Here is a 16,068-nt window from a genome sequence, read left to right on the forward strand (position 1 = left end):
TCATATTTGTCCCCCCTGAGCTAAACCGGTGCCCAGTTTAGGTTTTTATTTTTCATCTGTTATCCTTATTCCTGAAACTGTGAAGTTGTTGTAATATTTTTATAATGGAAGACTTATTTGTCAAAAGGCTGAAACATTCTGGGGCCCATAGCTGGATGGATGGTTAATGTGATCCAAACAGCTTAATGCTTAAAGTGCACATCTGCCCAAGCTTATTCCAAGGGTTTCAGGCGAAGAATTCTATCAAAGTGACCTCTTTGTTTCAATAGTGTGCATTAAAATATGACCATTTATTGTCTTAATGCAGGTTTAGATGGCATCAGTTTGTAAACACTCACAACTAGCGCAAAATAATTTAATTATGATTTTTTTCCCCAGTATTGTGATTTGATATGTGATAATTATTATTAGGTTCCTTATCTCATGTATTTTTCAACAAATTCAAGCAATAAATCATTCTGTATTACACCGTACATTTAGTCAGGAACACTCTCATCATGCATTTAACAATTTCTTTGCAAAATTGATCTACTACAGTTTTACCTGGCGGTGAAAGCTCTGCTCTAAAGATGCTCCCTAGGATAGTCAAGCAGCATACTTTACCTTTCCAGGGACTGCTTAGCTAGAAGCCCCCACATGGATAGATGCAATTATGACATGTGCATTGAAAACAATGAAATTATTCAGAAGCAATTCATTCATAGTAGCATGAATCTGAATATGAGGGAGCAACAAGCTTTATGCTATAAAGGAGGAGGCTGGGGTGGAGGAGGTGAAGCTTTGCCAGCAGCAGCGAGATGCATCAGCGCTCCTGCAAGCAGGGGTTAGTGGGAGGTACATCATATTTAAATGGACTGCTGTGTTGACAGGAAGAGCTGCAATTGGCTGTGGGAGCTGGGAGGCAATAATCAGTGTCAGCTGGCTATCAGCCAATTGTCGCTGAGGGTATGACATGAACTAGTGCTAAGCTTCATCAATATTAGCATGAACTAAGGTAGAACGATTAAGAAAATATATATAATAGCAATTATTGTTGCTCACATTGCAAATTTGAAATCAGCTGCTTTATTGAATTGGAGTTTTTGTTTTTATGTTGCTCATTTTAATTAAGAAAAACATACATTAAACACAAAAAAGGACAATTTTTGTGAACCATTTAAAAAAAATAACACTTGAATGTTTGCAAACTGTGCACAAAATCTCTGCAGCTGCAAAGAAATGAATGTATTGAAATGGTATTTTGATGTAAGTGTAGTTAAAGCAATACTGCAACATCTTGGATTTGTAAATTGCAGCATGCCTTATTGCGATTTAATTTCATTTGCGATTAATTTTCCAGCCCTACTCGATCTATACTTTTTGCATCTCTATACTGTAATGAAATGCTTGTTTGAACATCAATCAGAGAAGCTACATCAGTGAAAGCTAACGTGCTGATCTCTTCAGACGTTTGACTTGTTTGGCTCTACAAACAGAGCAAATATGAACTGATAGTAGGTGTATTCATGCTATCTAGCCAAAATCAGCAGCATGTTAAACACATTAGACAGGATGCTGTTTGTTTCTTTTGTTGCTGTTAGAAAATAAAAGACAATCCAGGAAGCTGAGACGAGTCTGTTTATTTACAGAGCTTTAGTGATAGAAAATCAGCAAGTGTTGACCAAAGAAACAAAAACTGGAGCAGCACGGATGATACAAATATAAACAGACTAAAGATCAAGTTTTGACGGGATTTCATGAAAGTTCTAACACAAACAACATTTATGAATAACAAATGAAACTCAAGCTAAACAAAGACAAGAGTCAAAGCCTCGAGAGTTATCAACGAACAAATAAAAAAGAAGACTTCAGATGTTTTTAGGGTTTAAGATGAAGAGAGAAAGTCTGATCTTTCCCATGGAATCTAATATTTGAGAAATAAGACAAAAGATGGTCGACAAGACCATTTAGTGAGTCACCTCAACTGAACCTACGTTTTTTTATTCCTCTTTGCTTCCCCCATTTAAACCAGTCTATTATTACTCTTATTCCTCCTTATGTCTCATGAATTTGTTTTTATTTTGTTTTGAAAACCTTTTCTAACATCTAGGCCCACTTTAGCAGAGTCAAGGTTAACATCAGTGCCGCTGCAGATGAAAAGCTGTATTATAGTTTCATCTTTGGTTCTGTGGTTTAGAAGGAGGACATGATCCAAGCAGACTGCAGGGAACAGAAAAACCACGCTTTAATCTTTTTTCTCTCCTGATGCTGTTTCTGCACATTGTGCTGGAGTAAAGTGGAGTCCATTACCTAAAAGTACCGGAACATTTAGCTAAAGCTATTACAGACACACATTTCCTCCTCTCTCCGCCTCATCAGACTGATACCTTCTGACCGGCTGGAGTCACAAAAAAATATGGACTTCCAGTCGGAGGCAAAATGTGAACTGAATCAAATCAGAAGTCCATTCTCCTGTTCTCATGTGTCTCAAACTGTGGATGGAGTCAAGTGTGATTGGATTATTCACTGCAGGAAAGGGAAAAGGTGGATGGCAGCCCAGTGGACTGCTGTTTTTGGCTGTTTGATTTGCAGCTTTCAGCAAAAAGGGAGTTTAGATGATTGCTTGTTGCTCTTAGATTAGGGCTGTCAAAATGTTAAACACTTAACAATACCTCTGAATACCCAAACTGTTTAACCATACAGTATTTGTTATTCCATTGATATTGAAACAGTACCAAATCTTAAAAGAAAATCAGATCTTTAATCATTCTAAACCGAAAGCTGCCATGCAGACTGAATTCTGCACATATGTTCAGAGTTTTGGTACAGAAAGTTTTCCAACATATTTATGACATTTAGTCAGTGTGAAGCCTGCACTTTTACTGATTCTGAAAAAATAACCTTATAATGGGTGCTTAGGAGTTAGGTTTGTTGCCATGGTTTCAGTCATACTAATACTGTTTGATTTTTACTAAAATCACATAAAAAATTTGCTCCAGCTTTATCTTGAATGTCTTTAACAGTTGAATTTGTCAGAGTTTTATTTACTTGGATTCTTTCTGATGCCGTGGTGTATTTGTCAGTCTTCTATTTTGCCCTGTCTAGGTTGACAAGCCTGACCAGAGACAAGGACTGCAAATTATCCATGGCTACAGGTCCTGTATACATTGCATTGGTCGCACTGTATTTAAATGCTACAGAGCATTTGTCCTTGACAAATTAACTGATAAATAGATAAATAAATGTTTTAAAACTTTTTTTCATGTATTACTGATTGATAATTTTGGAAAAGTACCAGTTCTAAAATAACAAAACACAGAGTTTCAGATAAATTTGAACAAACAGCTGCCATGAACTTATGACAGTGATGCAACATTTGGTTGAGAAATTTCATTGCTAACTGTAGCTCAGCCACGCTTAGAAAAACTCAACATAGCATCTGCAGTAGGAGGAAGTGACATAATACGCTCACCGTACATCAGCATGTCATTGGTGGATGGTGGCATGACAGACAAAGTCTATACATATTTATGATTTTTGTCATGCTTCCAGTTTCGACCCAGTATAAGCAAGAAGTCATCTGAGAGGTATGAATGACAACTGGAGCAACAGGGAGGTTTGCAAAGAGAGACAGACATACAGGCAGCTCTCCGATTATAGTAGTAAGATATGAAGGTCTTCAGTCAGAGTGATGGTAGGGCTCTCACAGAAACACACTCTAGATACTGCACATGTTGGTAACGTTTTGGTTTTTGCAATTTCCGTCCATCCATCCATTATCTACATCACTTATCCTGCTCAGGGTCGCCGGGGGGGCTGGAACAGATCCCAGCTGTCATTGGGCAAGAGGCGGGGTACACCCTGGACGGGTTGCAGGTCAATCACAGGGCTGGCATTTATGCACGTTCACGATTAAGAGTCACCAGTTAACCTATCAAGCATGTTTTTGGTCTGTGGGAGGAAGCCTGAGTACCCAGAGAGGACCTGTGCATACACAGGAAGACCTTTAAACTCCAGTCCTCAGGAAAGCCCTGTCTGATCAGGATTCAAACCAGGATCTCTCTTGCTGCGAGGCAACTGTGCTAACCGCAGGGCAGCTTGTGCAATTTACACTGTACTGAAACTTTTCAGTTAAAGCTGCAACAATTGATCCATTTGATCAATAATAATCAATCACTGAAAGTGCTGGCAACAAATTTATTTATCAGTTCATTGTGTTGAATGATTGTAGTGTGACTTTCCATGCATGGTAACTAGCTGATAAACTCCACTTTCATGTATTTGATGTATTTGAATATAGAGAAATGTTCAACGACTATATTATCATGGCAGAGACGAGACGTTGCCAACCATAAAACAGATCTTTGTGGTAATAACTCAACAGGAATTAAATTTTGTCTTCGGTTTTAAGATTTGACTGGATCTGACCGATAGCGGACGTTCGCAATCTATGCTTATCCCCTCGCTGTGTCTTTTTTTGTCTGTCAAAATTCAAGCAGGAGAGAGGAGAGGTGTGTGTGCTGCAGGCACAGAGCCAGAGGAGCTTTTGTTTGTCTGTTTGTATTTGTGAGCATCAGTGAATAAGGACCAACACAACGACAAGCATTCATGAAGTAATGATAACTTCAGCAGAGAAAATAACAATACATACCAGCTGGTTAGCTGATTACTAAAATACTTAAATTCTCACTAGTATCATATCTGAGTTTAAGATTTGTAATTCTTCTGTCCTCCTATTTTCATCCACAGATAGATATGGTTGATAGCAGACACCTGATTGTTCAAACTGATGGTCTTTCTTTTTCTCTGTTGTTCGATTGTTTTTCCTTAAACATCATATTTTCTAGTTGTGGTTTGACATGGGTGTTAAAGTCATTGGAATTTTACATGAATCACATCAAAACTAAAAATCTGCTGTTGTTAAAACCCCATCTTGATAGATGGTGATGGCTCATAAATACTGAGTTTTTGTAAAAGCCCTATCTTTGTTCAGATCCAACATTCTTTCTCACAGTGAAGTAATGTAAATCCAGCTTTCGGAAACTATACTCTGGAGGAGGAAACAGGAGCGGCACTGTATTCGTTGAAGCAGTGCTTCCCTGGGTGAACATGCCTGTCATTCCTGTCTGTGCTCCGTTAGGCACGGGGCCGCTGCTTTCTCAGGATTATCTGCTTCAGCTGTAAAGTGCTTTTTCCACCGCAGAGCCATGGCAGCCTCTCTAAAACCAAGCAGTGAAAACTCGTCCTTCCCATCCATAGGAGTGAAAGTCCGCTGTTTGGTTTAGATGGAGTGATTTCAGGTCGGTCATCAATCAGCTTAACCTCTGAGCCTCTGCTGGTACTGGAACATATCAGCACGGAAAAACAAACATGTTCAGGGAAGTTCCTGATGAGGAGTTCTGCTTTTCCCTTGCATTTGGTTGAAATTTCATAGATAACAGAGATCATAACACTTGTGCTTTAGGTAATAGTTTTTGTGTCCTGTTCCTGGCTGGTTTCCAGGCCTTTTCCCTCGTTCCCACACACAGAAGAGTGCTACCAACAAAGCCAGCTTTCTAATGCCGCGAGTGTGGCAGGGAGAAAAGGTGTATGTGTGTGTGAGGATGGGAGCCTGTTCACTGGGTTGAATGGTGTCTTTTTCAGTCTGTCTCCGTCTTTTTTTCCTCTCCTCCACTTTGGATAAGCCCACTGGAGATCCGCCTGAACTCGTAAGAGATAATCCTGCTTCTGTGCCAGGGATGGAGTGTGGGGAGGCGATGAAGGACGAGGAGAGGTAGATAGATGGAGGAGGGAGATAATGAGCAGGGGAAAAGGAGGATACGCTGAATATGGAGGATGATTTAATAGGCATAACTAGAAGAGACATTACAGTTTCTCTAAAAGTATGCAGGATACTGGGGCAGAGCAATATGATGAATTAATCAGTTTATGTTCAAATACGATTTAGGTGATATATATATATATATATATTTAAATACAGTTTCTGTTGACAATAATATGAAAAAAAATATAGATTCCAGGCCAAATGTTCAGTTCATGATCTTCTTATTGATTTTATGTAAAGATCATTTTTATTATTAGTAGAGATAAAATCTGAGAACCCATCGTCAATCAATTACCTATCGTTGTCTGATATTTTCAAGCTTTTTTTCTAATGGCAGTGGTTCTCAACCTTTTCAGCCCGCGACCCCCAAAACAAAGGTGCCAGAGACCCGGGACCCCCACTGTACCTGAAGGTGGTTGAACATGACCATGCACAAGAATAGTCATGTGCAAACAAGGCCATCCATAAGAGGGGATAAATGGGAGAGCTCTCTGGCACTGAGTTAAACTGGGGGGTCCATGGAGGTCAACAAAATCATGACCCATTATAAAGTTAATTTGATAACCATTTTTTATATTAAACCTGACAAAAAAAGGTTTGAAATGGGTTAGAAATTGGTCAACTGGGTTAGTAATGGCAAAAAAGGTGGAAAAAGTGGTGAAATTGGATTTTTAAAGTAGGAGAAATGGGTTAGAAAGTGGCAACAATTACATAAAAATGGCAAAAAAATATATCAGTGGCAAAAATGGGTTGAAGTGGAAAAATTGGGCAGAAATAGTGGTAAAAGGGAGATAAAAAGTGGCTGAAATGGCTTTAAGTTGGCAAAAATGTGTGGAAATTTGGTGAAATTGGATGAAAAATTGGTATAAACTGGCAAAAAAAGTGTTAACTGAGAAAGAGAAAGTAGGCAGATATCGGTGGAAATTGGTTAACTAGCAATCATGGGCATATCGGATAGTGAAATGTGGGTAAAATGGGAAAAATTAGATGTAAAAAATGCTAACGAAAGGGGTTAATAGTGGCAATAATGGGTCAACAGAGGCAACATTAGGCTGAAGTGGCAAGAATTGGTTGAGAAGTGGCAAAAACAGGCAGTAAAAGGTTAGTGGAAATAGTGTAAAATTGACAAAAGTACGTGTTAATTGGCAAAAGTATGTTAAAATTGGTGGGAAAAATGATGAAAATGGGATAAAATTGGTGTAAAATGTGTGTGAATCTGGAGACCCCCTCTCAGTGTCCCGCGACCCCCAAGGGGGTCTCGACCCCAAGGTTGAGAACCACTGACTTATGGCACACCCAATTTCAAGGCACACCGTACTCATGTCAGTGTGAAATGGCCTTTTCAACACATTTTACAGTGTAATTAGATTTCATATTGCTGCAGTATTAACCTATGGTTGTACAATTTCCCACAGTACACTCAGTGAACACCATTTAGGAATCACTGGTCTGACAGATGTGTAGGATTTTGAGGCAAGACTCCTTTTCTCTGTGTTTTACATGTGCGGTGTAATGTTGTTTGTTGTTCCAGGCAGTACTGTAAGAGTCTTTTGTAGTTGCGTATGTATTGTGCTGCCATTCTTGGTCAGGTCTCCCTTGCAACGACCAGCCTGGCTAAATAAAAGTTAAGTAAAAAAGTGTTGAGATAAGCTTTTTGTCCAAATCGCCCAGCCCTACATGACACCACAGATTCAGGAACTCCAGCCCTCTTAAGGTTCTCATGCCATCTCCTTTACCTCACACAAACTTGTTTTTCTGGCACCCTCTCTGAAGCCGAAGGGTTTTGTACCTTGTATCCTAGCAATGAGGGGGGATTGTATACTGGTTCTGAGTGTGTGTAGCACTGAAAGAGCTCTTGGACTGACACTACTCGACTTGGCCTCCACTTACAGCTTTTCTCCGGGCAAAAACGGATGTAGCCTGAGAGACATACGGCTGACGGGAATTTTAATGGGCCAGAGCTTCCCACGGGGGTTTGATCATCAAAGTTGGTGTTTGTCTCATAGTCAAGTCCTCTGGGACGAGATTCATCATATCTGCATTTGTAAAGAAAATCCTCTCATACTGGAATTGAAAGATGGGTTTAGGGAGAAACTATGGATGCTCATGAAGAAGAAGAAGGTTTTATTACATGTAGGAAAGTGTTGCACAAGAAAAATGAAATGGGCATCTTTTGTCTTTAGTTTAGTCTTTTGTCTTTGTGTTGTTCGGTAAAATAATGAAAATGTAAAAAAGAGTCATTGTTTGCTTTCAAAGTTGCAGAATTAGTGATTCTGATCGAGTCTGGTGAATACAGAAGTGTTTTTGATCATCACTGGTCCTGCGTGTAAGATTCAGCTAAGCCTGTTCAGTTCAGAAGAAAGAAAAACATTTTGGATGTGCAAACTGAGTTTTTGGTTTGCAATCATGCAGTCCCGATCACAGATTTAACATTGATTTGAGTATATGCAGATTTTGCTTTGTAGTGGACAATGTTTTACTTCATCTCTGTGTGTCTCATCCTCTTAAGTTGCACAACAAAGACTCTGAAGTAACCGTATTAATTTCTTGGGTTGTTTACTGATGTGTTTTCTCTTTGCTTTGTGTTGCAGGTGCTGCAGCTGTCCAGAAGGATGAGGTTTTAAACCCAAACTACTGGGAGGTGATGAAGTGGCATGCCTCTGTGAAACAGCACTGAGAACAAATGGTAAGAAGAAGTCCATAGTAAAGTATACAGTGATGATAAATGAAATTTGATCTCATATTTATTTGTAATAAAAACTTGATTTACATAGCCTCATTCATACATGGAAAGCATTTTCATATTAAAGTGAAAAACAGCAAACAAATCGATAATGATAAATCTGTAAAAGTGAAAAGAACATGCAGTAAAACCGGCGATCAAATGGATAACAAACAAAGTGGGAAGCATTAAGCAGGAACATGCATTTACTAAGAATAATGGGACATAAATGCTTACATAAAAAAAGAAAAATGCAAAAAGGAAGTTTATAGTTGTGTCATTCTGACATCTGAGTTTTTCATCCCTTAACAGTTTAAAAGCACAGTTAGAAAAGGCTGAGTTAGATTTTTTGAGTGGTAGTTTCTATTTAGGGAACATTCTTCTGGACCTGAGCGTGAAGTGTGTTTATTTTGCTGAAGTATAGTCTTTCTAAGGGTGTTTAAATGGTTGAATGCCAACCTGTGCAGTCATAGTTTCCAAAAATACCAACAATTCATGTCTGCTTATCAAACAGCACATTTAAAGGTTTTCCTTTTATGCTAAATTAGACAAAAACAGACCTCTGCAAACACCAGAAAGGTCAGAAGAACCACCTTCTGTCTGGACCATTCGATACAGCAGAATTGGATCTGGCATCGGCCTAAATAAAGAAATATATTTCATTTCAGGGTAGACTGATGTTGGTTTTTCAGGGCTGATCCTGATACCAATTACTTCTAGTTAATGGCAGTGGTTCCCAAACCAGGGGTTGGGACACCCGGGGGGGTGGGGGGTGGGGGTGGTGTATAAGACACTGAAGGGGGCTTGCAGGATGCTTTCCAAAAAATAAAGAAAAATTTGATATGATTCAAAGTGGTGAATTTTATCTATCATTGTACAAAATATTGTTAAAATAAGTTCAATTGAAATAAAAACATAGTTATTACATGAGATTTATGCTTAAATGTAAGTAAAATGTACAAAACTTTACCTAAAATGTAAATTTATACATGATGCTTTGTGCAACATCATACGCTTCAACTACCTCAAGGGAAGGTCTGGGTCCCAGGACTATGCAACTTTGGGGGTCATGGGCTAAAAAGTGTAGGAACCCCTGAGTTATGGGACTGACATTTGATATTTGAAACCAATGTGCATTTATAGTAGAGAAGAGGCAATAGTAAGTTCCAGTAATTTAAATTTTCAATCGTGTGTTAGAATGTAATGCCATTAGTTAAAACAAGGCTACACCATGAACATGTAAGTCAGTATTAAGGTGGGATTTCCTCTGAAAACATCATCCATCATTTGACATTGTTAAGGGCAACTGATGCAGCATCCTTTGACATTACATGATGTCTCATCAAGCCTTTGTGTTTTCTAGCTTCTCACCATGTTTTAGCTTTTTTTGTTAAATAAAATAAACCATTTGAGGCACAAGTATTAGCGTGGAAAAGAAAAGAGGAGTGCTGTGAAGTTAGCTTGTGTACCTCATGCAGGTCGACAGGTGTGTTGGCTTGAAAGCAAGTGGTAAGTTCAACTGAAGACAAGTGTTTAGTCTGCCAGGTCTCCTTGCCAAGTCGAGGCAAGAGGTGTCCCTACAATCACCTAATGATCCCTGCAAGCAGAGATATTAACAGTAACAGGAGCAGAGCAGCTGCAGATCAAACCGCTCCGAAGGCCTCTGACACAGCGGTAACTTACAGTAGCTCAGCTGACAGGCGTGACACGCATAAATCATCCGGCTTCCTCACAGCCTGGTTACAAAGATCTACGGCCTCATTCTGGTCTGTGGCTCCGTAGATCTCTGTAAATCAAATGTATGAAATTTTTCTCCTTTTTCCTGCTTCATCTTTATGAAGGATAACCCTTTTTCAGAAAACGCTATTAAATGTAAATAAAAACAGAGTTTTTTGATTTTCACAATATTAAGACCTCATATTTAGTTGAAAATAACACAAAGATGTTGAACAGGTGTTGAAACTGAGAGGTTTGTTTGAAAATTATATACCTATTTCACATTTGTTGCTAGAAGCAGATTTTTAAAAATAATGGGATAGGGTTACTCTGCTGTATCAGCTCATTCTTTGAGTTTTTGGAACTGAGGAGACCAATTGCTGTTATTTATTTGAAATGTGTTGCTTATTTAAAATAAAAACAGGGATGTAATTTTCCAAAAAACAATGCCATTTCTCAGTTTTATTTTTTGAAGGTTATTTTTTATGCAGGTGTACAAATGACACAAATGAATCACTAAGCAATTGGCAAAATCTCCTCCACCCCAGGCTCCAAGAGAGGAGGAAAAAAAATGAATAAACATAAAAACACACTAAAGCAATAACAGGGCCTTCCTCTCATAACCCTGTCTGTAGAGTACCAATAAATTGGAAGCATGCATTTTTATTAATAATAGAGAGTAAAGTTACAACCTGATAAAACTTTTAATTAAAGTCACTGAAAGGTAAAATCCCAACAAAATCCAAAGGGCTCCAGGTCAGAGCAACGTTTTTGCTTTTTTGCCTATTTTATATCTGAGCTTTTCTAAAGGTAAAATGGAAAGCACCTATTGTACCCACTGCACAAATGATGGGGGAATTTGAGTTCCAATTAAAAAGAATAAGCCTGCGAGCAAGCAGTGACAAAAACGCCAATAAGTTTGCCTGCAAGCTTGTAAGGCAATTTCTGTTATAACCAGAAAACATGGACGTAGGCACAGTGAAGTCATGCAATAATTACCAAAGAGAATTTTCAAAGTTTGTCAGTGGAGGCCACTTTATTAAAAGTTCTGACTCCGCTGTCTTTTGGTTGGCTCAGCAGCCACAGAAGTGGAGGTGAGGTGGGCTTCCAGCTTTCTAGCAAACAGTTTTTGATTTGCCTACAGTGCCTGTTTGCAGTCATGTCAGCTACACCCTTTATAATGCAAAACTCTTCAAGTGTCATGAAATCAAAAATGATGAATCTTTTTCTTTCTAAATCAACATATTAACAGGATTGTTGTAAATATTTGCATTTTTTTCTGAAATCTGATATCAGACATTCACTTCCAACAAGTCCAAAAAACATTCACCATCCAAACTACATATCAAACGATGTCGCCTCTGTTTTCTTTATTACAGTAATTGTGCTAAGAAAAAACCTGCTGCATGATATTCATTAAATCCAACTCCAGCATAATACACTCGGGCTGAGATATAGTGTCGGTACCAGGAACTGGCATAAAAATCGCACTGCCGGTTGGGCCGAGTATTGCAAAGCATTGAAGACCCACCAATGCACAAGTGTGCTGGTCCCAAACTGGCCACTAAAGTATAGAACCAACACAGAAGTATAAACCAGGCTTAACATATGCTGTCTTTAGAGTTAAGACAGCTTTTTTAGGTTAGGTTGCACAGAAGATAATCGGCAGAGAAATGACTGATTAGGCAAAAATAAAAGAATTACCACAGTGGTTTCTGCAACTAAATTATTGATCATAAGAGAATTCATAAGGGGCCTTGGATTTATGAAGCACTTTGAGTAATCAGACAACGACAAAATGTATACAAAATAACTAATTCTATATAGAATATCTAATTCTGTGTTGTCTTCTCTCCCTCAGATCTGCTGCCATGCCTCCGGGGATGGTGCGTTGTTTTTCAGCGTTAGCAGTCCACACGCTGCTATCACTCCTGCTGTTGGCCATCGGTTGGCCCTTCACCTCGCCACATAGAGGAGTTGTTGGAGCTTCAGACTCCTTTACCTCCAGTGTTTACCCCACCTTTATACGAAATGACACTCTGTTTGAGCACTTGGCCCTGCATCCTGACCCCAGTGTGGGTCGAGTCTATGTCGGGGCCCGGGACCACCTTTTCCAACTGGATCGATTCCTCCAACCTGAACTCCAGGATGACACTGGGCCGGTGACAGACAGCAGGGAGTGCTTACCCCCTGTCACTGAGAGCAACTGCCCCCAAGCTAGGGCAACGAGCAACCACAACAAGCTGCTGTTGGTCGACCCTTACTCCATGGAGCTCATCACCTGCGGAAGTGTCAACCAAGGAATCTGCCAGAAACGAAGCCTGGAGTCTGTGGATGTTGTACTTTTCTCTACAGAGAGGCCGGTGGATACTCAGTACGTAGCAGCTAACCACCCTAACGTTAGCACCGTGGGACTGGTGGTTCGCTCACATCCTGACAGGCAGCCTGTTCTGTTTGTTGGGCGAGGCTACACCAGCAGCCACCCTCCCATTTCCACCAGGAACCTTGAACAGGAACCAATCTTTTCCTATGAGGAGACAGCTAAGCTGGCTGTAGCCGGCCGCCTCTCAGAGTATGACCATCATTTTGTCGCATCTTTTGCCCATCGTCAGCACGTGTACTTCCTCTTCTACAGGCGGGATTTAAAGTCACAATCACGGGAGTATCGAACCTACGTCTCCCGTGTTTGTTTGGAAGACCAGGCCTATTACTCGTATGTGGAGGTGCCTTTGACGTGCCGATCCAGGGCTGGGAAAATATACAACCTCCTGCAAGCCGTGCAGCTCGGGCTCACCAAGGGTGACGATGGCCAAGGCTCAGGAACCCTTCTGGGTGTCTTTTCGACTCGCATGGCTTCATCAACTCGACCCAGCGAGGACTCAGCCCTCTGCATGTTCAGCCTCGAAGACGTGGACCGCAGGATCAACTCCACTAGGGACCTGTGCTACACTCAGATGGGCAAAGAATCGGGAGGGGAGGCAGCATACATCGAGTATGAAGTCAAATCTAACTGTGCCAACCTGCCAGAGGTAAGTCAAACAAACTTTTTAATAGAAATCTAGTCTCAAAAAAGTTGGAACACTGTGAAAAACACTGTGGCAAAAAAAGATCCTACAACTGCCTCAAGGTGCACCATCGTGCCCTAGCACACTGTTTGGGAACTGCTGTACTAAAGATGTGGGGCAGGTTATTAAAAGAAGTAGTTTAAGCCAGTGAGTATAATCTTTTTTCTGTAAACATTTAGCTTATTATACCTTTATTAGAGAAGAGGACAGTGGATAGAGTAGGAAACAGGGATGGAAGAGCAGGGGAAAGACATGGAGAGGAGCAACAGGCTGGACTTAAACCCAGGCCGCCTGCTGCACGACCTAACCGCTAGGTCATCTGCACCCCACCAATGATTACAATCTTGAACTGTTACTCTCATTAGATAATTAATCAGGTTATTATTGCTGCCACTCTCTCTACTGAATATTTTATTATTTTCCAATCAGAAGGCTCATTCATTAACACATCTCGCCTGTCCTGGCTCAGACATCACTGCTCAGCCTCCTGTTTTATACACACGAACAGCATTTCCTAATACAAATGACAGAATAAGATATATTAAGAACAAAGTTACAATTGATCCAGGTCCCTCAGAATCAATTGAACCATGGGTTTTCAAACCAAATCCTCAATATTGAGAGGATTTTTCATCATAGAAGTCCATTGCCTAAGGCCTCATCACTTTCTCCAGAGAAACCGCGCTGTGGTTGACATACTGAAGCAGATAGCACTTAAACCAATCCACTCCCATGTGTCACTGTGAGTAATTGTATGTTTGTGTGAACGGGTGTTACTGAAAGGAAGCATGCAAGCTAAAAATGACTGCCCACAGGAAAAGAATGGCCTCTGCCCTGTAAGAATGAGCCGTGTGGCCACATATTTGCTTTTTTTTCTCTGAATGAAAACGTCGACATAAACAAAGGGCAGAGACAAACACAGTGAGCCAGTCTCTGAATGGCACAGTTTTCTTGTTTTCAGTGCTGTGCTACCAAAGAACATGATGTCCGTTTCTCTTAGAGATGTGATTTTTCCTCTGTGATGACTATACCTGCTAAAAGCTTTCGTCTGCCAGAGCTGGTGCCGTCCATGTGAAGCTGTCCAGACCTGCCCGCCCTCTCTCAGAGATGCAACCTTTGTAACAGAGAGCACCAAATTAAATTAGACATTTTTGTAAGAAGCAAAAGTAATGCTGTGGAGGAGGGATTGAATCAAATTAGCTCTGTCATAACACCGGCTCTTTAAACCCAGGCTTCACATGGTGTGCATGTAAACATTGCATTTAAATGGACATCATAGGCTTATTTGACATCCATCTCCATTATCACATCCCCCCCTGTGTTCAGGACATGGAGCAGCACTGACCTTCCAACCTCTGCAGCCACATACAGCCAATCGGCTGGAGGGGAGCAGGCGGTGCGGGCAGTGTGATTTAATAGAATTGCTGGGTAGGGAGGCATCGATCGGCGGCATTAGGCCTACTTAGAGGGGTGGGGTTGAGGGTAATGTTTAACAAGGCCTGACAAGGACGGATAAAGACACACACCCCGCTGAGACAAGACTCTGAAGGGGAAAGAGGATAAGACGGTGACGGCATACAGATGCACAGTGGAGCAGAAAATCACAGACAAAAAAGTGAAAACAAGGAAATAGGTGGCCAGGAGGAAAGGGTGGAATGACATATTGACACAGCTATATATTCCTGTCCTGACTCGTGAAACAAATTGAGAGGTAGGAAAAGTACAAGAGTGTTGTACTCAAGTAAAAGTACAATTATTTTAGATAACATTTAATCAGGTAGAAGTAGAATTACTTGCAAATAAATTCAGTCAAGATAAATTAAAAACAAATAATTTAAAGTTCAAGTACAGAGCACTGAGTAGCTATTGTTATTGGAACATTGGAATAAGAAACTCCATCCAGGTTGTTCAGGTAAAGTTACACCTAAAATATCTAAGTGTAATAACGGACCAAGTACAAGTGCAACAAAAGCTACTAAATTACCGTAACTTGAGTAAATGTGTTAAGTGACTTCCATGAATCAAAATGTCTGTGCTGCCAGGCTCTGTTGGAGGACCATAACCAATGTCAAGCAATTTTTTTAGCTGCTTTTTTATAACTATTATTTTAATGCCTCCACGTTGGTGATTGCTTGGGCTGGAGACACTCTGTTTCAGACTGTCCGTGCACATCAGAGCTATTCTTGTAAGCCTAATACAGTATATTGCCAAAAGAATTCGCTTACCTGCCTTGACTCTTATATGAACTTTAGTGACATCCCATTCTTAATCCACAGGGTTTAATATGACGTCAGACTAGCCTTTGCAGCTTTAACAGCTTCAATTCATCTGGGAAGGCTTTCCACAAGGTTTAGGAGTGTTTATGGGAATTTTTGACCATTCTTCTGGAAGTGCATTTGTGAGGTCACACACTCTCTGCTCCAATTCATCCCAAAGGTGTTCTACTGGGTTGACGTCAGGACTCTGTGCGGGCCAGTCAAGTTCATCCACACCAGACTCTCTCATCCATGTCTTTATGGACCTTGCTTTGTGCACTGGTGCACAGTCATGTTAGAACAGGAAGGGGCCATCCCCAAACTGTTCCCACAAAGTTGGGAGCATGGAATTGTCCAAAATCTCTTGGTATGCTGAAGCATTCAGAGTTCCTTTCGCTGGAACTAAGGGGCCAAGCCCAACTCCTGAAAAACAAGCCCACACCGTAATCCCCCCTCCCCCAAACTTTACACTTGGCACAATGCAGTCAGACAAGTACCGTTCTCCTG

General features: G+C 40.5%; 1 protein-coding gene across 4 annotated transcripts in view; it reads left to right on the top strand.

Annotated features, from left to right (window-relative positions):
- The window catches only part of plxnb1b (plexin b1b), a 211,665-nt gene that overhangs the window by 125,923 nt on the left and 69,674 nt on the right, over positions 1-16,068 (top strand). For all 4 annotated transcript variants that reach the window (XR_005991453.1, XM_041779107.1, XM_041779095.1 and 1 more), the window contains 2 exons: positions 8,395-8,489; positions 12,103-13,270. Coding sequence is in view for 3 of the 4 variants with exons in the window: in XM_041779107.1 (XP_041635041.1) it covers positions 12,113-13,270 (1,158 nt within the window). In the remaining variant the exon portion in view is untranslated. The remainder of the gene's footprint in view (positions 1-8,394; positions 8,490-12,102; positions 13,271-16,068) is intronic.

This window comes from Cheilinus undulatus, linkage group 3 (assembly GCF_018320785.1).
Source record: "Cheilinus undulatus linkage group 3, ASM1832078v1, whole genome shotgun sequence".
Lineage (NCBI taxonomy): Eukaryota > Metazoa > Chordata > Actinopteri > Labriformes > Labridae > Cheilinus > Cheilinus undulatus.